Genomic DNA, 24,070 nt, shown 5'->3' on the forward strand with positions numbered 1-24,070 from the left:
TGAGTCAATCCCTGGGCAGTCTATCATAGGCAGGAATACTGTCGAGCCATGACATGTCGCTCATATCCAACAGAAGATCGTTGATATCCGTCAGATCCCCTGCTTCACCAAGCTCAGCCGTTTCATGAACCGGAACATCTGAATCATTCAGACCCAGGCCTAGCTGCCGTCCACAATCACTATTGTCAGGGGCTAGGCTAGGTCGTGGTTCGTCCTCTATCGCGAGGGTTATGGTCACTGATAAGATCTCTAGCGCAATAGCACACTTTTGCGCAGACCCGCTCATTGGCGCGATGGCCTCAAGTATTTGAATTACATGGGACCAGGAAACGGCGTTGATGTATCCTGAGTCTGAGTCGTGGATACGTGGATGAAGCCGAGACGCCAAAAGAACAGTGGCAGCACTATATAGATCTTGGAGGATTGTTAAATAACCCGGGCGTTGGTGACAAGAGATAGTCGGATGGACTTACAAAAGGTATTGTACCACCAGGATGGCAGTGATCCTATGGTCCCATCTCGTGGGAAATTTGTAAATATCAAGTCAATGAGCTCATGGGCAGCTTGAAGGCATAGAATAGAGCAGCGGATAATCAGCCACTGATGCAAGCTCTCTTCCGGGTGTGGATCAGTTTCATCTGGCTTCGTATCTGACAGGCAGAATAAAGAGAACACAGGCCGAAACAGAAGAATCTTTGCATGTAGCAGCCTTTATGTCTTGGGTCAGACGTTTACTGGGTAAGAGCATCGGGTCTGATCCATACCTTGCCCTGCACACAATTGACTGTCTTCGAATGGTGTCGTTCAACCGGGACTCTGGTCGCGAGGGCTGGAGATGAAGGGGCAACGCGTTAGACCAATTGGTTAGGTCCTTATCCAATCGTACGACGGTGGTCATGTCCGTGTTGTGTAGGTCAGCGCGCTGTGGCCTAGTCCGTCCTCTCCGCATCGCATCGTTTCGCATATACAAGGCCGTGAGGATGTCGTCGACTATGGCATAGAGCTCCAAGACCTTGATATAAAAAGCAAGGGGCGGCGGTATTTCAGTAGACGAAGCAGAGGTGACTGTGATATCCTGTAGCAGAAGCTCCTCGTCTGTGATGGATGGGTATGGTCTCGCCTCTGCCACAGTCTTGGAGACCATGGCCGGGCGACCCAGTGTCATGGCAACCAAGCTGTATGTTATCATCATTAAAGCGCTCAGAAGTCCTGGGAAAAGGCTCGTTGACTTACCGGTCCATTAATATGCAGCCGTGCCAAATCCTCCTCAACAAGTCCCTCTCTTGTAGACTTTGATCCAGCCAAGATGGCTCCGGAAGATGCAATCCCATTTCTTGAGCCATCCGAACAGCTTGGCCAACCGACATCCAACACTGATGGACGTCATTTGTGCTCTGTAAATATTGCGCCATGATCAGCAAACACTGTACGCTTTCAATCGAGCCGGACTCCCAAAAGCTCAAGCTGAGCAGATCGCGAGCCCGTTGAAAATATACTTTGGAAGTGGCTATCCTCTGCGCTATAGGTATGCAATCTGTAATACACGAAGACAAGGCGAAAATGGAGTTAAGTAAGCACAGATATGTCTTTTCGTCTCCATCAAGTGGCATACCAGCCCAGATACGTTGGTATGATTTGTCAAACGTTTGCCGAAGGAGAAATGGGTACAGTGGATGTATGACTTCCCAGTACCGAGAAACCAGTCTGTCCGCGTTTCTTCTTGATGGTAGCTCATAATTGAGGTATTCGCGTATTCGCTGCGAATTCGCCGTGTCTTCTTCTGGGGCTGATACCACCCTCGCAGACGCTCTGGTCTCAGGAACAGCTGCGTAGCCAGATACCTTTGCATTAATAGCCGCCCTGACCTGTTCCAGGAAAACACTCGCGGAGCTACTGCCAAAGAATCCTGTGCCGGGGGTGCCTGCAGCACCAGTCATTGATTCGATACCGTGGTTCGTGTCGCACCGCTGTGCTGTGTTGCCCATTATGGATGTATCGCTATTCTGCTGCAAGGATTCTCTCTGATGTGGTTGACCTCGCTCGCCGATGCTAGACTGGAAAGGCAGTGGTGAATGCTGGTTTTGACGTGTTCGGGGAGATGATGAAAACCAGTCCTCATCCAAGCCTGAGGTGCTGTCTCGAGCAGTTTCTCGATCGTCTCTGCTGTCATCGTATTCACAGGATATGCGCTTGTTACGCCTTCTCATGCAGGCCGTGCAAACTACCACCGCGATTTAGTCGTTAATTCAAGTCATGGGTGGGGGTTCTTCGCTGTTGCAACAGGATACTACTTACTAGGCCGCATGCCATCGCACTTGACCTTCCGAAGCCTGCATGGGGTGCATGCTAACGAAATCTTCTCACGTTTTCTTTTACGGATGGAAATACCATCAGCATCACCAGCCATGCTGGAAATCAAACGGGGGGGCTCAGAGTGGAGAATGAAGTGCGGAGAGCAGAAAGCGGAGAAGCGACCCCGGGGGGTACCAGTTCGCAGTCCGGGGAAGGGAATTAAGTAAAGCAGTACGGAGTATCATCTTGTCTCCAACTCGGCTGTGGGTGCCGGTTGCCGGTTGCTGGTTGATTTGTCACGTATGGATTCGCCAAGCGGTCCTAAGGCTATATATATACGAGACTCGAGAACAGCAGTCACGAAGTTGGATCAGGCTGAGTATAGGTACCTGCAGCCACAGTGAAACAGATTCGCAGCGAACAGGTACACCGGGATCGCCGTAATAAACACTGGGATACCAGGCGGCGGGCGATGCGCCACATATGTCGACGTTACATCATTTAGGAGAGCTTCTCGAGACTTAGGAGATAGTAAATAGATACTGTAAAAGCCTTACCCACTTGGGCGATTGCATATAAGATATGCCGAATGGTGAAATTAGGGCTGTCCGGGGTATATGCTATAGTGAGCCGTGGATGCCCCTTTCAAAGACGGTCAGCCACCTGGAGACAATTAGAAAACACGCTCAGGGTATATAGAATCCGCTGGGGGTACAGTTTCAGCAATACATCACATCCACCTGCATCGTAACGGACCGGTTCAAGACTTGTTACTCGGATGGGGCGCTTCGCTCGACCTCGCCGAGTGTAGCGGCGTAGCCCATTTCGCTGATAAGGGCGACGACCTCTTCCAGATGCTCCTTCCCTTGCAGTTCTACCGTCGCATTCTCTGGCACAATATTCTCGTCCAGTTTTGTGATCCATTTATTACGGATGAGCGTGTCTGTAACTGTCCCAACGCAGGAGCTGCAGGTAATGGCCCTGATAAAATAGGAGACTCGCCATATGTCAGCCAACGTCGACGGGTTCGATTGCCTCTTGGGCAGGAGATCTTCACGATCAATCAGCTGGGCGGAATAGCCCAAGCCTGTCATTATCTCTAGTGCTTCATTCACACGCGATTGGTCCAGGAGAATCGCTACTAGCCAGTAGATTGACATCGGCCGACTGCACCCACGGTTGGTCGTTTAAAGTATTGGTAATCTTCCCGAAGCATGAACTGCAAGGCGTTGCACTAATTGATAGTGTGATGCGAATGCGGGTGCCCGTCAGATGGCCGTCGACGACAGACACGAGGTCGTCATCTCTGGGGATGCCCGACTCGACGACCCGGGCGCTGAGGTTCTTTTGAATGACTGGCAGATCGTCACCGGTGTTGAATGATTGCGTCGCTAGCTGTGCAGAACATGTATCACATTGCCAGATATGCTGTTCTGGCTCACGGTGAGGACCCAGGTCAGAGGTGCGCCTGGCGACTGATGGACGGGTTGAGGACCTACTTCAGCCTCAGAAGCCAGACTCCTAGAAAGTAGTAAAGGAAAGAATTATGTCCGAACCAGTTGCAATAGCCTGGAATTAATCTAGTATCTAGGGTACCGTGTATCGCTCTCCGGACTACTATAGGATACCTAGGCTATAATCACCCCCGCGAGTGCCCTTTGCTGATAATTGAGACTATCGCCTTGCCGTACAAGAACATCCAGTCAGACATCCCCTGGGAGAGCTGTCTTTAAACAGGAAGACAGCGGAAGTCAATGACAGCTATGATGAGCCTGAGCACGCTGACTATACTGTGTCCAGACCAGTAGACCAGCACAAATGATTGCGCGCCGAACATTACCACGGCTGAAGCCTTCACGCGCGATGCTGGCGGACAGAGTCAAGACAGAAATGGCCAAAAAGAAAAATCGCAGCTTTTGCACGCCAACTGCGGTGATAGAACCAGCAAAAATGAAGTCAAGCAGAGTCTGCCAATAGTCAGAATACAAGGAAAGCCCGAATAAGTTGGCATGGAGCATACTGGTAGCCAGCAACACGAACTAGACAATAAAGCGGACCCTTCGGGTAGCATCGTTGAAAATAACTGATAAGCGCGCCCAGAGAGACCCTCGTCATCGGTGCGAGGTCTGGAAGATTTCTCCGCGGGAGGTGAACAATCGCGACACGGCATTTTGGGTGATTCCTTAAGACAAGATGATGATAACATAGCCACACTGTCAAATTCCCGAAGTGGTGCTTATATATCTATTCAGGCTCGCAGAAGGGCGGCATTTTCGACGGGAATTGAATATACTATGGAGTACCGATGTTGCTAACACGGCCCAGCTAAATGAAGCGATAATCAATGTGAGAGATTTTCGCGTTCTTTTGAGTTCGCGTGGTCCCTGCCTGGCCAAGCATTCGCCAAGCCGCCAAAACCCGCGAAAACATCGCATTGTGTACGGTAAGGACTGGAAATGGAGTGTAATGTGTATGGACTGGAAAGCACACGCTCAGGGGAGTGAAAGAATCAAACAGACTGCAGAGATTAGGACACAACAAAAAAGAAAAATAGGAAGACAGGAACCCTTAGCTATATTCATCAGTTCTTAACTCTTAGTTCTTGCCTCTCTAGTTTCCTCTCTAGTTTCCTCTCATTATTAGCTTAATCCAAAGCACTCAGCCTGAAGTTAACAGTGGAACCCTACCATACTGCCCTGGACATATATCCTGCGAAAGAACTTGAAACCGCGTGTTAGAATCTCATATCTGTATAAAATCTTGTGAACCACTTTCATGGCCTCTGAATAATCGATAAAAGACTATCCATTGGACGGCTGCTCTCCATATTTCAAACTTCGCCCAGGGCCGCTAAAATCCGCGAAAACACTGCATGGAATTTCCTTGACCCTTCTAGTACTATAATCATCTCCCGTTGCTTCCTATGACTGTAATGGTATTTGATCACCCTCAGAAATATTTACCTCTTTATAATTCTCTTCTTCTATGAAATGCCGGGCGTTATATTCTAGCTCCGTGTAATATACGCTTTTCTTGCAGTATACAGCGCTCTTAGTGTCCTATAAGTATTTAACTTTATAGTATATACCGCCCAGCGCAGCCTAGGTTTGTAGATTAATTCCTTGCCTACGTCACCAAGGCAGCTAATCCCAGTTACTGATAGATGGGTACTCTTGTGAAGTCTACTTAATTAATAGGTAGCAGCCCGGTCTAATAATAAAGTTGATAAAGAGAATAATGTGGAGGTGTTTGTTTATAATAAGTTACTAGTTAGTACTACTATCTATTAGCATGGTATGTTGTTATCAAAGTATATATGGCAGCTTAGCTAAGTATATAAATTCAAGGATACTACAGCGTGGAACACCAGATATGGATGGGGTCCCAGGAGTAACGCAGGTACTTATACTGCTCTTTAAGTACTAAAAAGAGTGGTTGCTAACTTGGCTCTATAGTACTAAATACCCCCTGGAGGGAATTTTACATACCAATTTTCTGTAAAAGATAAGTATGGGTTTTACTGGTATTATTCTTATTTCCGTGTATATAATAATAATGTTATATAGGGTTCTTTTATGATCCGGCCAGCGCCCTCTTATCACTGACTGTTTAAAGATATGGCTGCAAGCATGGTTGAGTATAAACAGCTGCTACAGGCTGAGAGAGATGCGGTATTAATCCTCCTGAATAACTAGATATATGATCTGTCGGATATAATCTTTAGCCGGTACTTTAAAACAGGTGCCTTCCCTAGCTACGTTGATAGTATCCTAGCCAATGGTCTGGGCAGGGTAGAATACCTGCTAAGATATATACTTAATACAGGCCCGGGGTTAGGCCTGAATAACGAAGTCAACGCCACGTACTATAACTATAATATAATAATAACTACTTCGGTAATACAAATGCCATTGATGGCTAGAAGAATGAAAGATTTGGCTGAGGATAACCTTTATAACCAGATGTCTATGGCTCTGATGAGCATACCCAACCCGTTAGAGTTAACTATATCTATAACAGGTAGAATGGCTATGCCCAGCTCAGGCATTATAGGTGAGTTAATAAGATTAGGTCCTCGAGGCTGTATGTTACCTATGATATTTAGGTCTGGATATAATATTAACTCTCTACCAGCAGAGATATGTGTGAATATAATATTATAATAGTTAGTAGTTAATATAAATGCTTCTTAAGGATGGCTTGCTCTTAATCTTATAAATTCTGGAGCTGTTAGCAATCTTAAGGTTTTACTTAATAGTTATTTAATATATGTCTATGCCGCAGACGGACTCTATATAATCCTGCAGGAGGTTAAGATAGGATCTCCTCTTTCTATGATTATTAAACTACTTTCCTCTAATATAGACAGGTTCTTGAAATCGCCCTCGGCTAATAATACTCTGTGATAATAAAGCTTAATTAGTCTTCTGGCAACTACTACCTTCGATTTACTATATACCTAAATGGTGATATGCAGCAGGTCTTAAAAGACCAGGTAATAGTATCCTATAGTATTAGTGGATTCAAGACTTCTAACCCTATATTATAGTTATTGACACACTGAATAGACCACCGGAAACAATATACAGGATATCTTAGTTAATCTGATGTCTGTTTAGATATTAACTAACAGATCCGCTACACAAGATGCTAATAAACTGGTAGAATCACGCCTGGCACTGTTTAAGGGTAATAGACCTCTTACTATAATTACTGATGTTACCTGATTCTTTAATATTAATCAGACTGATATTATTACTTGGGTTGTGGACTAGTATCTGTATGCCGAGCTAATGATTCCAATCATCTATAGTAATATGTTAGATAGATGGAATGCGAACACTACCCTCTATTCACTGGTAAATTTAACAGTTAATATCGTGATAAATATGGTAAATAGCTTGTTAGATATAGTATAACCGTCTATACTACTTTTTACCGCGTACGTATAGTCGCTGATATATATTAGATAGGCCATCTAATACACCTTTATGGCTATAAATTCTGGGTTCTAGGTTCTGGCAGTAGCTTATTCTGTTACTAGTCAGTTACAGAAGCGCCGCCGTCCCTGATTAATCTTAATAACCCTCTGTACAGGGATACGGTGAATTTGCTACTATTAGGATAGCTAGTAATTCAGTGAGTTTAAATAGTTTGAACTATTCCGCAAGCAAGATTCTCCAGCCTAGTAGCTAATTATATAATAGCTATATTACTGATAACCCGGGCGTATGGATACTTCATTACCATATCTAGTAGTATATTATGGTCTGTTAACTCCCCTTCTTTACTCTTGCTATTAGCGGATAAACGCTTACAGTTGGTTATACAGTCTGGAATAGTAGTAGTCTTAGTTAAGAGCGAAGATCAGCTTAATACCCTAATTCAGTAAGATAATAGCCTAGATCTAACTATACTATTAAAATCTAGTACCGCACCGTCGTATATTTTTAACTTTTCTGGAAGTTTGATTATTCTCGGTACTATACTAAATATACTGGTCATATTTATATAGTAAGTAGCTGGATGCAGCTTTATATCTTTTCTTTTTAGTCAGGTTTACTTTTATCTATATTAATAGGAGGGGTCAAGTATTCTTTACGGGCAGTATATATTTATAGGTATATATAATAGTTGCTCTGCAGCAGCTTTAGTAATAAAACTAGGATTATCACTAATTATCTGAAATCCTGTAAAGAGTAGAATTTAACTCTTTCTAAGGTAATTTACTATAGGATTAATATTCAGTAGTTTTGCTTTATTACTGCTGAACCTTCCAGCAGAATGAGTTATATATTCCTTCCCTAAAATTATGGATTAGCACCGTTCTTCCCCTGAGAGGCACTAAACTGGTGTAATAGGGTAGTTATTTCTAGAGAAAGACTTAGTCTATCCATGCGCAGATGGGTATATATGAAAGACTTAAAACCTACACCGCATGCACTGCGCGTGCAATCCTTTGTGGAGTAAGTACAGCTCTGGGGTCCAGTTCAGGAACAGGTGGATCCGCAGTTGCAGGCCATATTCGCAGAATAATAGGTAGTGGTCGCTGAATATATTGAATAATGTCGGCGAAATTTGGTTGATGGTTCCATTCGGCGGCTGGTGAATGAAACAGGACCTGAAGAATTAACTAAGCTTGAAACTCTGTCATGATAACTACTTAATCGCAGAACAAGAGCACGCTCTAGGAGTGTGGGCTTTATACATTTTTATTCTCTGGGACTAAAGATTTTCTTGCAGCAAGCTACCGTATTTAACATGTGGTCTCTGGAATGCTTGCCAGTTCTTATAAACTTTGTTGAAAGGATGATCTTCCGTGTCTCGAGGATGCAGCGAAGATTGTGCAGCTAACATGGAGGGATCATGTATTTTGGCATGTGTATGATTAACTAATTCCTTTATTTCTATAGTCTGAAGATGCTTGGAATTCCTCCGCATCACCAGTATCATTTAGTAATAATGGTGTGGGAAAGCGTAAATCATAAAGGACAAAGACGTGCGGCACGTAGTTAAGAAGCTGAGCATTACCAATACTAAATAAATCTAGATATAGCCGCTCCTAATCAGTAGTATAGGAGTCTGCTCCAGTAAGGCCTGGTATAAATCGCGTATAAGGAGAAGTAAACATGTCCTCCTTATAGATGTTCTCAGAGTTAATGTCGTTCATGGATCCAGCTGTGGCGGTCATTATTGGAAAGTTAATAGTAGATAACGAATATATATTTAGATCAAGATCCTCTATTATGGTTTGATGGACCAAGAAGTCATTATAAGCTATTAGTACTGGGTAGTCAAGTACTATAGCGGAAGAGAGACTAGTAAAGGATAAGAGGTCAGCAGGTGATATAACTGAGTTTATAGGGAGGCTGTCTTCAGCTAAGTAGGACTAGAGCCCGGGGTGCTGATCCGAGATTTAGAATTCAGGTGTATTTACTGACGAGTTTGTCCTAATTAAACTGGATTGTCGAGGGTGCCTGGAATAATCTTTGTAGGGGGCAGCTACTATACTCTTTACCTTAGCTAACGTGTTCTTTCCTTCTTCGTGGACTAGTAAATACAGCTGAGATAGCTTTAAATCAAGATCTAGAGACAGGTCTTTCTTAAGCACACAGATATAACACTCCCCACGAGCATAATTATATTACGGATAGGAATTTTTTATATCTTAGAGTTAATAAGAATCTAGCTATGCAAGCTAACTATTAATAGACTTACAAGTCTTAGAGTCATTCTTTACTCTATTAGTATTGCCATATCTATACTTAATATATGCTGATCGTAAGTCACGTAGACTACAGCAGTAAAAGCACTAAGAGACTAGGCATCCTTTTTTATTAATAACGGTTAAAGGACGCTCTAGAGGATTAATTAGCAAGGTACTAGATCAGTATCTTAGTACTGACAGACCTGAATAGAAACAACTGGCAGCACGGTGGTCATGGATACAGGCCTCACAAGCCTATTTCTCTCTATTAATAAGCATCGCTCGCGTGTATATTTAACAAGCGCATAAGCTATGCTGTGTTATGCTTCTAAAAAATAGAATTCGAGTAGAGCGTAAAAAAACAAAGTGACTTGAGCCTTATTGATAGGAGGAAAGAATGAGCTGTGAACTGAGTTGGATCAGGGTTAAGTTACTTGCCACACCACTATATATCTTATCTGCCTGCGTACAACACAGAACACCAGGCATGTACCTTCGAGCATTTGTCATGTGACCAGTCACTGTAATGAATTTATCCCCCCTCTGACTGATTGGTTAATGGCAACAACAATTAATATTAATTTATAAGATAGATTCATCTAGCTCTATTCATGATCCCAATAGCTTTAAATAATTTATACAAAGTGTATGGATGAAAAGTGGGAAATGGGAGCCAGTCCCCACAAGACTAGATCATTAGGGTTCAGGAAGTGACTAACACTGCGTGGTGGACTACATTTAGACGATGAAAGTGGACATAGACAAGCATGTATTTATGGCCCTAGTCCAGAACAGAATGCAGTATGACCGGGTGCATGATCTATAAAGCGCATTGACCACGAATAGTACACTATCTTCGGGTGCGGTTCTGATCTTCTACCGACGGGCTATTTTGTCCCACCTACTGTTGTGAATAATCCGCCTGACGAATCACGTATTGTTTAGAAAGAGCCTTTTGGTAATCTTCATTAACCCTCATGTGCCTTTTGGGGGGTATAAGAGTAGTGGAATTGGACAAGAGTAGTGGAATTGGATGTGAATGGGGAATCAAGGGTCTGAAGACTTCCTGTAATGTAATTGTACCTCCAGAAAGGGTTTATAAAGATTCAATGGTAAGCAGGACTACAGCCATTTGCTTGGCAATACCTAGCAGGAGGCTAAGGGGTTGAGAAATGATGGCCTGTCGAGCAGGATTATTGCTAGTTCATTAGGTGTAAGTACAACTGGGGCGCCGTTGGTAGCAGGAACCCATGCGGGCGTGGGGCGGGATCTTGGGGTTTAGGCTGTATATATATATATGTGTGTTTGTGTATTAAACTAGGGGCAGTTAAGCTGCCAGAGTACACTTCCAGCTGCCAACGACTAACGGCTCGTGTTCAAAGCTATGGCCTCCAGAGTCCAAAGTGATGTGGTCACCTTCGCAGTCGACTTCCCTACACCCAGATGGATTAGCAAAATCTCACTATCAGGTACCGAGGCCCGGCATGAGCCAACTCACGAATAGAAGGTGCACTGGATGCCAGAAGAACCCTGAATTTGGATTGTTTCCACAGGCTTTGGACTAGAGACAATGGCAATAAAGTGATTAGCGTTCCATGTATTCGACACTGGGAGAAAAGTATTAGGGACTGGGTTGTACCTGTCATCCTGAAGAGAAATGCAGACACTCTCTGCTGGATAGGCATCGTTGATATCCGGGCCATATAGATTAATCTATATTGCAGCACATCAATAGTTAGGCTTTGACGATGATGAAAGCGAACCACAGGGATTTCATACCGCGCCGTAACTTTCGCCCTCTTGCCCGAGGACTGTTTGACTCAGCGCAGCTGCAAGTATCGCACTTAACACGGTGAACTTCATTGTAGATGGCTTAGGGGGTGACACGGAATCGTATAATGACAGGGAATAAGGGTTAAATAATGAACGAGCTTTCGACCCGGGCTTTCCCCGGCTTTTATGTTGAAAGCCAGAGCACATGTACGGATAATACAAAGTCCTTCAGATCCATCTTTTCACCTGGCGTCTTATGCACGAAGGGAACTATGTATCACTCCTTGCGTTGTCTTTGCGATCTACAAATATTGCCCTCTCTTCGTAGCTAGTGCCGTGTGTGTGGCGTCCATGTAGTCGATACCTAATACCTAGTTTATGCAAGGATTTACAACGTTCGCCGATTGCCCACAGATCAAGAACATACTACGAGATGATGGTATGCGCATCAGGCAAATGGAGACCATTGTCAGGTTCCTGGGGTTTCTGGAATGTGGCAAGCGGCACAATTGTTCAAATCGCTTTGCTAGTACCCGGTAGGCCATAAACACGCTTACCTGTGAGCTTTGCTGTTTGACAAACTTCGGGTCCACGTACGGTACTTAGAATTCGACCATAGCTATTGCAGGGGCTGCAGAGCCAAGGTCTAGAAGCTCCGCTAGAGATTGGTCCACCCACCCCAGGCAACAATGATCCGCGGCGAGCTATTGGAAGGGCGTGACCGGAGAATGATATTCTGTCCGATCCGGACGGTGGGCCAATGGCTCGATGGCCAATCACCGCCACAAGTCCAACGATCGATCATCTTGGAAATCTTAATGATATTGAGGAATCTGCATACAATCTGAATACAGGCGATCTCCGAGATCCTAACAAGTGCCAGAACAAATATGTAGCTAACCTAATTGGGTGGGAAAGCGATGATTAAGGATGTTTGGATGATCAACACGGCGGTTGCCCGGTCAGATTTGATGGACCGTAGCCATTCTTTCGACAGGTCCCGAATGGACGTCTCAGCTGCAATAATAAGATTTCATAAAATTTTACCAAGAGAATGAAATTACAACCCAAGGGTATTGAATGATCGGGCACGATTCCCCTGGATATAAAAGCGTCCAGGGGCCTGGCCAATCCATCGGACCGTCCTCCTCAGCTCATTTACTTGTCTATTTCGTTCCCAACACCTTTAAAATCACTATTTCGCTTTTAACTGCACTCCAAGATGAAATTCCTCGCCACTGTCCTCTTTGCCGCTATTGCTATGGCTTCCCCCCAGTCTGATGGGGGTGGGGCGGGCAACAGCGATATCAAGTTCCCCGTGGACCCGGAATTGACCATACAACAGGCCGAAGCCAAGTGTGGAAATGATGCCCAAGTCTTCTGCTGTAACAAGGCTATGTATACCCATGATATCACCACTAGCGACACCGATCCCCTCCCGGGTGTTGTGCAGACTGCTCTTGGCGGTGGCCCCGGGGGTGACGGTCTAGGTCTCTTCGGCCAGTGTAAAGATATGACTGCCCGGGGTAATTCACAGTGCATGGCCTTGACAGTGAAATAAAAAGCTAACACTACCCATAGTCCCCGTCCTAAATGTCGTTGGTGGTGGTGTTGACCGGAAGGCGGCCGAGTCTTGCAAGCGCAATATTGCCTGCTGTCCAAGCTCCAGCGCCGAGTCGGTATGTGCATTTCCTTTTGGATGAAAGCTCAATGTTTCCTCACCTACTGACTCTGCTCATCAGAACGGCAACTTAGTTGGCGCCGATAAGCCTTGCGTTGCTGTTGGCTCTTTGCTGTAAGGGTCATGAACTATATCGCCTCTGTTGCAATTCAGAAAATGGTTAATTGTCATCGGCATCGAACACATGGGGTTTTACATACAGGATAAATACCAGGTTGATTGAAACGAAGAATTTTTGAGTACAGAATGAATCCCTGGTACAAATCTCTAAGCCTAATAGATGCTGTGCCCTGCAGCTAAGAGCAGCCCCAGCCTTTCAAGCTATATATATATTAAACAGGAGACCAGCGTACTACTACTACGTATTATCCAATACGGAAAATCCCCTTTTCATGACCCCCCAATCGTACAGGGTCTGATACATCGGCGTCAATCTCCCGGTATAGAGCATCAGCCTCGTTGTCGCGAAGCTGCCTTCTGAGACACCCCGCGAGATTTGTCTTTGCGGCTGAAACCTGTGCGTGCGAAAGACCCTCCGGTTCGGCGAGCACTCTCTTCAAAAAGCCCTCTGCCTCCTGCAGTCGACCCTGTCTGGTCAGAAACCCCCCAATATTGATGGCGACGGTGTTCCTGTGCTCCGCATCGCGTGCCCTGTAACCAAGTACGTGCTGTTCCCGGAGCCAACTAACCAATTCGTCGACGATAGTGGTGGCTAGCTGCGGGAGACCAAGCTGCTGCATCATGATGGCGTAGTTCATTTTGGATCCAGGGCGTTCGGGGGTGAGGTCGCGCATTTGGGGTGGGCTGAGGGATCCAATTTCAGAGAACAGCCTGGCGACAGCATTCATATCTGCCGCGGCAAGGTGTGCATTCACCATTCCTTGCAAGCAACGGAAGGTCCTTGGGTCATGTAGGCCAGCACGTCTTGAACTCAGTTCATAGGCCCTTTTGGCGAATACGACGCCGCTTTGGACGTCGTCATGGCCTGCACTGTGCCGTCCAAGTCGATCGATAGCCATGATAGCTTCCCACCCCGTCCCAAGGCCATTCATTTTGGCATTAGCCAGCTCGACGATGACTTGCCTGTTGGGCTCTGCCCCCATCGAGCAACATATTAGCACCACACTACTGTCGCGTACGAGTTCCGGAACCTTTCCATCGAGTAGGGAATCGACTTCCAGATTTCTTCCCTGCTCGAGGAGGAAGAACGAAAGGCCAAGGACGGTGTCCACTGGGGTGGAACAATCCCAGCGTAGAGCCTGCAGCTCCAGTCTCACCTCCTGGTATATGGCAGCTGCCTCGCTATGGAGGTTGTAGCGCTTAAACCTTCGCATCTGCTGGAGGCGATTAAGAGTGCGAATTCGGCGGGCCTGCGAGTCGGACAGGCACTGAGCTTTATGGACCAGATCCGCAAATTGGGCACCACCGGAAAGGCCCAGTAATCGACTGTTAACATCCTGAAGTGTGAGGACCTGACCCTCATCGATTGTATGTCCAAAGATATAGAAGGGAAGGCGCTCAAAATCCGGCGACTGGGTAAACCGCGTCCACCGACGGATGACCTCAAGGCACCGACGAAATAGTTCTTCGGCCGTATCGAAGAGCTGGGAGTCTATATGCAGCTGCGCCAGGCAATTGATGATCATGATCACCTCCGCATAGTCCGAAGGAAATGTCTTGCTAATGGTCTGGAAGACCAAATTGCGGCACTGCGCCAGGCATGATGCGACGTTCCTTGCGCTAGAGAGATGTTGAGCCTTTTGCAGCCAGTTCTCCAGCTCTGCATCGTAACATTGTGCTAACGCTAGGCAAGGGTTCCATTGCGCAAGAGAGGTGAGCAAACTTTGGAAAGATAGGGAGCCCGTGAACTTGGTCAAATGGGATAGCACCTCTGGGGTTGCAGGAGCACGAGTCGTGAGCCAAATCCATCTTGACATGGCAATTCTCGCTAGCCCCGGTCTCGCATAATCATTCAGGAACTGTCGTTGAATTTTTGTTTCAAATGTGGGCGTGGCCATGTACCGCAGCAGGTCAACCGCGGCCTCCCCATGTGCTTTCTTAAGTGGCAAACCCGGTGAAAGGCGCGAGGACTGGCTGCTGGACAGGCGCAGGTCTGTAGTGCCAGAAATAATGTACTGCCTCACAGAGGGGGCCGCAAACCGCACATGGCCCTCACTATCTGGCCCAATGACCAGACCTTGTAAACATCCATGGAGTATATCGTCAGAGGCCATTCCAGGATAAGGGTACAGGGTTAGTAGCTCATCTAGTTCTTGGATTGTCAGCGGGTTAGGTAAAGCTATCATCCATTGCAGGATTTTTATAGCACAGTTTCGTAACAAGGGAGTCTCTCTATAAAGTTTCGCCACGGCTGTCGAAAGCAAGCCATCCATATCATGCGGAAGGAGAGAAGGTAACGCTTCTTGATATAACCTGGACGTTATCGTGATGTGATAATGGCTGCCTATCGCATTCTTAACAAGGAGGTCAATGTCGAGTACATTGGAGAATGGCTGTGCTCTAGCTGATTGACTATCCTGTAGTGCAGCGGTTGCGTGGGACTTGATATCCTTGCAGATCATTGACCAAGGCATCTCTATTACCGTCCACCGAGCTTTCGACGTTGATGGCGGATTCTGGTGAGGATGCTCGCTACTCATGGCCAGGACCTTGATATTATATTGCGAGCCCGAGGACGGCCCCACAATTCCTTTTACCAGCGCCGACTGATGAGAAGGATCTAAGTTGTTCATCCCGTCGAGAATGCAGTGAGTGTATTCCAAAGCGGTTAGAAGGGAGTGAAGCGCCATCCAAAGACTGTCCAGTGGAACACCCTCAAGCAGCGGAACATGGAGCAGTGGAACCCGTGCGCAAAGCCCTGGACGCTGCGTATAGAGCTGAGAGATCGCATTCCGTAGAAACGACGCAATTGATTCATTTTCCTCCGTCGGATCGCCGAATGAGAAATAGATCACAGCTGCAGTGTTTCCTAATTGGGCGTTGCTGTCGAGACAGCTCTGGACAATGCGAGCAGCACATGCTGACTTGCCGCAACCGGATGGCCCTTGGATCCACAGACGATGCAGCTCGCGAGATGGGTCTAGCCACTGCAGGTAAGCTGGATTATTCGAAACCCATAAGTCCAGGTGAGACCCCCTCCCCACCGTGGCATTACTCATAAATGCCGTGTCGTCTATAGGGCTCAGGTAGCCAACGTGGCTCCTCAACGTATACCCTCGCTGCGGAAGAGTTAAACTTGGGTCGTCTACCGGGTGAATATTAGGACCGGCTCCTTGGAATCCAAGCTCGTGGAATTTGCCGGTTTGGGTAGAGGTGAACGCTACAATATTCAAAACCGGCGTTAACGTGGGCTCTTGACTTCGCGGGAGGGAGAAAACGTACGAGCCTTCAGATCTGACCCACTGACAAAGCTAATAGCTACGATTTCGCCATCATGGCGGACCCTGTGTGCTTTCCTGGGAGGGGTGGCTACATTTGGGGGATCACGATCATATGGAGGAGTTTCTTGCTCAGAAAGCAGCGCCGTCTCAATCATGTGTTCCGTTTGCATGTCCTGATGCCAGTCATAGTGAACAAGCAATTCGTGCCTTCCAGAAGAGGTGAGGCGAGATATCAAAGGCATATTCCATAACAGGCAGAAGCCAGGAGACTCACCTCGTATTGAAGGTCTTCCCACAGTGCTCACATGGCACGGGCTCGTTTACATCTAGATGGCGTAAGCCGTCGTCGAATCAAGACTGGAGGTACCGCTCGGACTTACGCGTTTTGATGTGCAGGTCACGATCATCCTCCGATGCATACGCCAGGTCACATTTGCTGCATCTAAATAGCCAGTGGTAGGGCTGACGCTCATCCCAGTTGCGCACATATCGCTCTTCGATACGATAGCCGGTGGGCTGGTAACTGTCCTTCCGTCTCAATTCAAACTTCCCGTGAGAAACAGCGAGGAACAGGGCCGCTACCTATCGATGATGAGAACCCAGCATACGATATTTGTTCCGGCACAGTCCGAAGAACTTTCGTGTTTTCCAAGGAGCTGCCTATGCATTACAGCTGGTTAGGGCAGTCGGAGGGTTCACGAGAGTGTTTCAATACCTATCTGCAAAGGTCGATTGACAGAACCGACATGGATACCTATCGACTCCGATAGGGAGACCCTCGATAGCAGGAGACGCCGTTGATTCACTCTGATGCCCTAGTAGAGTTCCATTGGCAGCGGGTGTCGCCGTAGAACGAGCGGGAGCCCGGCGGTAGACCGCGCCATAACTCCTGCCGGGGAATACCCTTTTTTGAATGTCGGCGTGGTGCTGGAGATGTTGTTTGATCTCCTCCCTGCGCGCAACTGGTCAATCCGTCTGGTAATCTCTGCAGCGAGTGGATGGAATTCTGGAAGTTTACTGCTGCTCAAGGCTCGCCCCACAGTGTTTACACTGCATCGTGATATTGAGTGCGATATGTTCCAACAAACAAGGAACCTTTTCGGCAACGAGTGGGTTTTGATGGAGTCCGCGGGGGAGGAAAGAGTCAAGATTGTAAAGAAAGCAGACTGGGGAAAACTGGCGAACTCAGCCTCAGCCACAGCGCTAAAATCGGCACTGCTTACGGTAATAAAACGATGGCAGAAGATCTGCTGAAAAAGGGACCGACCTCACATGTTTGCACCCGCACCAGGGCTGGAAACATAAGCAAGTTAATTGTGAATTGTGTGCATTTATACTTGGAATTATTAGACGACAGGTCTAGCCATCACGAACACAGATATGCACTGCATCCACTGCTCCCAAGAGTTTTCCAATCAGTCAGTTGCCAGACCGTGCATGAGAGGCAACCGTCTCGACGAGCTTTACGCTGACAGACCTTTAGATCACAATTGATGGCCCACTATGATGAGCACGCGGAGATTCAGCGTCGAGTTCACCCCGGGCGAATATATGGAGCCCGCTACGAGACAAAGAGCCACACAATCCCGCCAGGTAAGCTCCAACCGCCTGGTTCCGCGGCGTCAATGCAGTATCGCCGTCTGCGGAGGAGCAGGATAGGCTACTCGCTAATCTATCTAACTAGGCTGTGCTGAAACCGACCCAGAACAGGCCTCATCTACTGATCGTGGCAAGGATTCATTCCGCCTGAAGGAGCAACAGACGGGCAAACAAACACAACGGCTCTCCGACATCAGCCAGTTTATGAGCCAGGACAACGGCCTGCTTGTATTTCGTCGCTTTTCCAGGCTGAGTATCCAAAGCCTCGTCCACATGCAGACCGAGATTGCGGAACTGGAAGATTGCGTAAGAGAACAAAGTGATTCAGCGGGCACAACCCCGTGGGGCAGTCCCCGGGATCAGCTCATGGATACCCTCTCAGCGAAGCTTGAGAAATACCGTGAGTTTTCTGCGGATATCATCATCTTCATGCTGTGGTTCCGGGCTAACTGCCGTGCAGACAAAGCCCTGCTGCTCCAGTCACAGCTGGTCAAGCTGAAACGCCCGGAAGATGAGTTTATCCAAATTCTTAGCGACTGGGCAGCAGACTCTCAGCTTCTCAGCGAAGCAGATGGCGCATTTTTAGCCGATCAGCCTGACCTTCGAAGGGACTTGGTGTCGTTGGACTCCGGCGCCGAACGGAAAGTCTGGGCCTACCGGGTCGTGGAAAGACTGGTCTGGAGGCTGCTTGTCAAGGTAAGACAGCTCTATTCATGAGCTAAAGAGGGCAGATGCTCATGTTTGTCTCGCTGCAGGACAAAAAGCGCAGTGGGGCTACCGTATACGACCATGGAGGCACGCTCTACACGTACAATGACGAGGCTGTCGCGACGGTCGTCCGTGTGGTGCTGACCATCTTCACCGCCGCGCTTCTCATTCTCCCAATCATTCTCCTCTACTTCTTCAGGACGGGGGCAAGCGCTCTTATAGTGGTTACAGTATGCACTGTCGCCGTGGCGGTTCTGATTGCATTATCCACCGATTGTCGGAATCACGAAATCCTGATGGCAGCCGCAGCGTGAGTACCAGCCTCACAACTCGACCGAGGGATCTACATCTCCTAACCATGCAATCACCCTTTAGATATGGTGCCGTCATGATAGTCTACGTCGAGCACTGAACCAGGACACATAACCAGGGGCGTCTGCATGTCATCGAGTGACAAAAGACGGTGGACCGCGGTGACTTTCGAGGCACGGACCGGCATGTTATTTACAATCATGTCACGCAGGGAGGCAGTGCAGTCATAGAGCTAATCAGAGAGCATTGCCAAGCCACGAAGATCCCGTAGAGCATTTGATCAGGTCAATCAGAGCTGACAGGCCCCGCAGCGCAACGCTGATCCTCGTATTCGCAAGACGAAGTGGACAGGACTCATTTTTTCAATGCGTCGGTCGGGCTCGATTGAGGCTCAAAAGTCTCACTCTGTCGTATCCCGCCGTGTTCTATTGCTGGACATAAAGTGCATTAGAAATACCCGGCTCAGTTCATCTCAGTTGGTGTTGTCGGGCGACTTAGGGTTTATAAAACAGAACTATCTGCTTCTCAATATCCTGGAGAACGTTAGAAAAGAATGGACACGCTGGTGAGCACTCAGCAGTGCAAGCACTGTGAGAAGGTCTTTTTCAACCGGTGAGTGGGATGCGCGTCTTCCTGCTATGATTAGGCTTGACAGCGTCCACCTAGGTCGCTCTGGCAAGAGCATTATGACTGGCATACTGCCATCCAGCTTCAGTTAGGCCGCGTAGCTCGGGGTCAGTCAGTCAACGAGCCCGAGTCGAGGGCAGACACAATAGATCAAATCAACAGTTTAGTCTCCCGCCTGCAATTGCAGAGCGATGATGTCGACAGGAAAGGCCGTCCCGACTCCTTGAGAGGCGAGAATCGAATTGAATCGAATCTACTCCCAACCCGGGCCCAAATGGAACAGTATCTGCAAAACGCAATTGCGGACTTCCCCCCGTACGAAAGTGGAGGGATCGAGAACGTCGTTTCAGAGCCGACAATCAAGTGTCCAGACTGTGATTTCCGCTTCTATACACGGTACGTCTGTCCTTGAAACAGAGCTGGGTGGCTATATGTTGTGCTTTGTGTAGGACAGCATATCTTTATGGTTTTACAATATGATTAAGAATTCCATAGAGAGCAACGTGACGAGCATCACCTTTCAAAATACTGCCGGGGAAACGAGATCGCTGTCTACATCATGACGATCGACAGGCAAGTTCCCTAACCATGCGCATCCAAGGGCAGTTATCTGATGATCCATCTGTATTTTACAGCTCAGCTCTTGGAGGGTACCGGGTATACAAAGAAAGCATTCCCTTTGAAAGCAAAACGGCACATTTCAAGTGCGGAAAGTGTCATAATTTCTTCACCACGGATACAGAAAGGAAGCAGCATGAGACGAGCCGTATGGTTCCCCATCTAAATCGTTTTATGATGGCCCTCACTGAGATTCTGGTCAGATCCGATCGAGCAACGCAAATGCCCCCACTGCGAGAAAATACTCCAAAGCCAGTGAGTCTCCTCCGTTTCACACTATTAGGTTTATCTTGCTGTGAGGCTAATATCGTCCTGTAGGTACGAGCTTGAGGAGCATTACTTGTGGCATGATGACATGCACCTCAGCCAGCACATTGAGCGTAGGGTAGAGGGAATGAAGCAGCAACAAGGTGCATCCCAGGCGTGGAGTATGGCCTTCCTCCGCTATCACCACTGCTGAGGTTGCTGACTCCGGGCTGGGGTAGATAATATAGGGGCAGATATTACGGACCCAGTGACGGCCTCCCCGCGCCATGTCCAGAACCCCTGGAATCGGAAGGGTAAACAGCCCCAGGCCCTGAATATCTCATGCATATGTTGGGTTCACTGTTGACCTTACTATCAGGCGGCTTCCCGCAGTACGATGGTGACGTCGTGGCGATCAGTCTTTTTAGCGCAGAAGATCTGGAGATGCGTGAGCATTGTGTACCTCAAATGAGCATGAAAACGGCCAAGATGTACTAACTTACAGACAGGATATGCGCCAGATGGCGTGTTGAAAGACCTGTCGAAGGAGACCGCCCATCTCCGTTTATCAAGCGGCGTCAGCAACAAGGTTGACGACTCCACAACACAGAAGAAACGCTCATACAGGAAGTCACTTAAGAGCCTGCTCGGTGGTAAACCTCCCAAACGCCATTCATGTGTTAATGCTGACATTCGGCAGGTCGAAGGGAAGACACTTCCCGGTCTCCCTCCCGTCATTCACAACGCACATCCCTCGGGAGCAGCCCAAATGTGAGCGCTGCGCGAGACTTGCCGAAGAATGATGTACAGGAACATATGGAATGGCAGCTCTTCTATCGCTATAGCCGTCCTGCCTGGGTTCTGACACACGATCGAAGTCAACACGTTGAAGTGCATGCAGCAGAGGACCACCGGACCCACGAAAGTCATCCATCTCGAATCCCGAGTCTTTCCAGCAGGTTGAGCCCAGAAGAGCTGCAATCCCGTTTCGAAAGTCTCATGGGCGAGATAGCAGACTATGCAACCCACGGCGCTGTTGCGAACAAAGCCGAATTGGAGGGCCTAATGAGTGAAATCACCTCCGCGGAGCTTATGAGTAGGGCTCATCTCGAGAAGCTTTACGCGTGGTTCGAGAATGAACGAAAGCAGGACTCATCCAACAACGGCGAAATTGAAACTCTGTCTGGTCTTCCGGTTCTCGGCTATGGATCCCCTTCACGGGTCCTTGCGCGGGACCATGCCAGGAGAGCAAGACTGATAACCGGGCAGGATTTAAGTAGGATTGCTTGTCATGCAATTGGTCCCCCACGCGGATCCCTTGATGTCGTCCGAATGGCGCTTGGGAGGTGTGGAGAGGCAGCCCTGGCCCAGGGACGCATGCGGGATGCCGAACGAACATATACAGAGATGTTTCGGGCCATGCGGGCACTTTACGGTGACGAACAGCTGCAATTTATACTCCTCGCCCATCTTGCCAGTAACGTGTACAAGAAGAATGGCAACATGCCGAATGCCGCAGGAATGTACATGCAGGCCCTTCGGTGCAGTCAGGGATTATACGGCCTGAGAAGCGTGAATAACTTTACCATGCTGACCAACCTAGCCGTCTACTATGAGGATATCGGCCGACTCGATGATGCAGCAGCGCTCTATCGCCGCTCGGCAAGGGGGCGAATCAATGCCGGGGAGAAGGAGGATGCCCTCATGAATATACAGGAGCTCTCGGCCGTGTATCGGAAGATGGGGAAAGATCAGGATGCCTTGCGGTTCATTCAGGAGGCATATACTGGGTATACCCAGGTAGTAGGGCCGGACCATCGAATGACGCTGTTGACGCTGAACAACTTGGCCGCCTTTCTTTTCGCAGCAGGCTCTACTGAACGCGCACAGTCACTGCTCGGTCCAGCCCTCCCGGCTATGACACGAGTCCTCGGACTGGACGATCCAGTCACTTGGGGCTCAGTGTGCAATTTTGTCATGTACTACGCGGGCTCAAGCTTTCCTCCCGCCATCACGCGGGTCATTGAACAATACATGGCACAGAACACGCCGGCGTCTCTGAAAGTCCTCAATGGCATTGGCGATCATTACGGAAAGAATAATTTGACCCGAAAGGCCATGGAGACATACCGCGCTCTCCACGGAAAGAGCATGTCTCTCTTAGGTCCCTCCCATCCGGAAACGTGGAGCTCACTGTACGCATATGCGTACACGTTGGATCGGCTCGGCGAGACAGGCGAAGCGTTGAAGCAATATCGCCTGCTTGTCTCGCAGCCACAGGCCCGATCGCTACTACCCCGGTCCCAGGGCGATGGAGCACAGGCTGCCGTGCAGGACTTAAGTCGAAAGCAGGCTGCCCTGGATAAGGAAAAGGCAGAATGGGGATTAACTACAGCCCATAAATGCTCGTTACAGGCCTGCAGTAACTCCACGCTAAGGTTTTGTTCAGGTATGTCTCTATCATATAGCTATCAGCTCGCTATCATTTCCTATGTTGTTCCGAAACGGGACCACACGAATCGATATAGCTGACAGAGACATGGACGGCAGACTGCAGCCTGGTGCGGTTCTGCTCACCAGCGTGCCAACGAGAAGACAGGTCCCACCACGGGGCGTGCATTCCTTCGGTGACGCTCACCGAGTCCGCATTCACGATCGTCCAGAGCCCATTAGACAAGTCCTCCGTGGTCAAAGAAGCCGAGTTCCTCTTCACTCAGCTGCAGCTGCCCCGTCGACCGAGCTGCGAGTCCGCGAGAGACGTCTTCATCAATCCCAACAACTTCACCACCATTCGGATATCAAAACGGCCTTCCCACATCCTCAGCTTCCAGGCGAACCCGGGCCTGGATCTCCGATTCATGATTCATCGTTCGACACCGTTTGAATGGCTGACGCCTAAAACATCAAACATGCTTTGCATGTTGGGTGACGTCGAAGACTCTTTCATTGTTGTTGCGCCTGGCCAATCTATGATGAAGGGGCAAGTAGCAGCGCGGGACAAAGTTTTTGGCACTGAGTCTGGGAATGTGGATATTCCAGACCAGAATCTCGTTGAGTTTGCCCAGACCGCGGCGCCAGGTGATGGGGAGTTTGTTCTGGGGTTTATGGTGACAGAATGGGCTGTATGATCCGTAGTTTGTGGCAGGATATCATCTACGCCCGTCATGAACGGGTTTATATAGTACACAGTTCAAGCACTTCAACCTTTGACCGTGAAACCTTTTGAGCAGAGCTGTCATCCCTTGTTCGTGCTGTGTGGGTTATCCTTTCCCTGGGCTTTTATCGCAGGAGGACAATATATATAATTAGTGAAGAGTTGAAACCAGCGCAGAGGGCTTTTTAGCCGCTAGGATTCTTGGTGAAGTTACAAGTTATTAATATCGACTTTATTTAAATATTTTTACTTCTAGTCCAGGTATGACTATGTTTCGCTGTTTCCTGCTGTGTCGCTGTGCCCTCTGCCATAATGGATAATGTGGCTCTCTAAGCGTCTATGACTTCGCCACTCGCCAAAAGACTCGCTTTAACAGTTCGCCGAACTCGCCACCACAGATGCCGCCCAATTCCTCCAGCGTTCATTGCTAGTTTGCTGAAATATGACATTTC

The 24,070-nt window shown here is 48.1% G+C and overlaps 7 protein-coding genes across 7 annotated transcripts; 3 read left to right on the plus strand and 4 right to left on the minus strand.

The window, feature by feature from the left end:
* Nucleotides 1-4: 4 nt before the first annotated feature.
* On the minus strand, nt 5-1,985 carry APUU_50036A (fungal specific transcription factor domain-containing protein; the record flags this gene model as incomplete). Its single annotated transcript, XM_041704989.1, has 5 exons — nt 5-414; nt 474-709; nt 765-1,175; nt 1,234-1,534; nt 1,613-1,985. The coding sequence occupies 5 exons, from the start codon at nt 1,983-1,985 to the stop codon at nt 5-7; spliced, it is 1,731 nt and encodes a 576-aa protein (XP_041557519.1).
* A 1,077-nt stretch (nt 1,986-3,062) lies between these two features.
* On the minus strand, nt 3,063-4,003 carry APUU_50037A (uncharacterized protein; the record flags this gene model as incomplete). The annotated part of the gene is made up of 4 exons (XM_041704990.1): nt 3,063-3,343; nt 3,408-3,687; nt 3,735-3,813; nt 3,936-4,003. The coding sequence occupies 4 exons, from the start codon at nt 4,001-4,003 to the stop codon at nt 3,063-3,065; spliced, it is 708 nt and encodes a 235-aa protein (XP_041557520.1).
* Nucleotides 4,004-4,043: 40 nt separating this feature from the next.
* Nucleotides 4,044-4,498, minus strand: APUU_50038A (uncharacterized protein; the record flags this gene model as incomplete). The annotated part of the gene is made up of 2 exons (XM_041704991.1): nt 4,044-4,259; nt 4,313-4,498. 2 exons carry the CDS (start codon nt 4,496-4,498, stop codon nt 4,044-4,046), a joined length of 402 nt encoding a protein of 133 aa, XP_041557521.1.
* Nucleotides 4,499-10,826: 6,328 nt separating this feature from the next.
* On the minus strand, nt 10,827-11,362 carry APUU_50039A (uncharacterized protein; the record flags this gene model as incomplete). The annotated part of the gene is made up of 3 exons (XM_041704992.1): nt 10,827-10,932; nt 10,998-11,212; nt 11,279-11,362. The coding sequence occupies 3 exons, from the start codon at nt 11,360-11,362 to the stop codon at nt 10,827-10,829; spliced, it is 405 nt and encodes a 134-aa protein (XP_041557522.1).
* A 1,132-nt stretch (nt 11,363-12,494) lies between these two features.
* APUU_50040S (uncharacterized protein) lies at nt 12,495-13,071 on the plus strand (the record flags this gene model as incomplete). Its single annotated transcript, XM_041704993.1, has 3 exons — nt 12,495-12,798; nt 12,854-12,951; nt 13,015-13,071. 3 exons carry the CDS (start codon nt 12,495-12,497, stop codon nt 13,069-13,071), a joined length of 459 nt encoding a protein of 152 aa, XP_041557523.1.
* Nucleotides 13,072-17,734: 4,663 nt separating this feature from the next.
* On the plus strand, nt 17,735-19,073 carry APUU_50041S (uncharacterized protein; the record flags this gene model as incomplete). The annotated part of the gene is made up of 6 exons (XM_041704994.1): nt 17,735-17,772; nt 17,838-17,947; nt 18,039-18,353; nt 18,414-18,649; nt 18,709-18,971; nt 19,037-19,073. The coding sequence occupies 6 exons, from the start codon at nt 17,735-17,737 to the stop codon at nt 19,071-19,073; spliced, it is 999 nt and encodes a 332-aa protein (XP_041557524.1).
* A 453-nt stretch (nt 19,074-19,526) lies between these two features.
* APUU_50042S (uncharacterized protein) lies at nt 19,527-23,592 on the plus strand (the record flags this gene model as incomplete). The annotated part of the gene is made up of 11 exons (XM_041704995.1): nt 19,527-19,585; nt 19,640-19,996; nt 20,096-20,173; nt 20,236-20,366; nt 20,422-20,473; nt 20,537-20,646; nt 20,704-20,778; nt 20,844-20,912; nt 20,974-21,117; nt 21,165-22,913; nt 23,015-23,592. The coding sequence occupies 11 exons, from the start codon at nt 19,527-19,529 to the stop codon at nt 23,590-23,592; spliced, it is 3,402 nt and encodes a 1,133-aa protein (XP_041557525.1).
* Nucleotides 23,593-24,070: the final 478 nt, after the last annotated feature.

Source organism: Aspergillus puulaauensis, chromosome 5, assembly GCF_016861865.1.
Source record: "Aspergillus puulaauensis MK2 DNA, chromosome 5, nearly complete sequence".
Classification (NCBI taxonomy): domain Eukaryota; kingdom Fungi; phylum Ascomycota; class Eurotiomycetes; order Eurotiales; family Aspergillaceae; genus Aspergillus; species Aspergillus puulaauensis.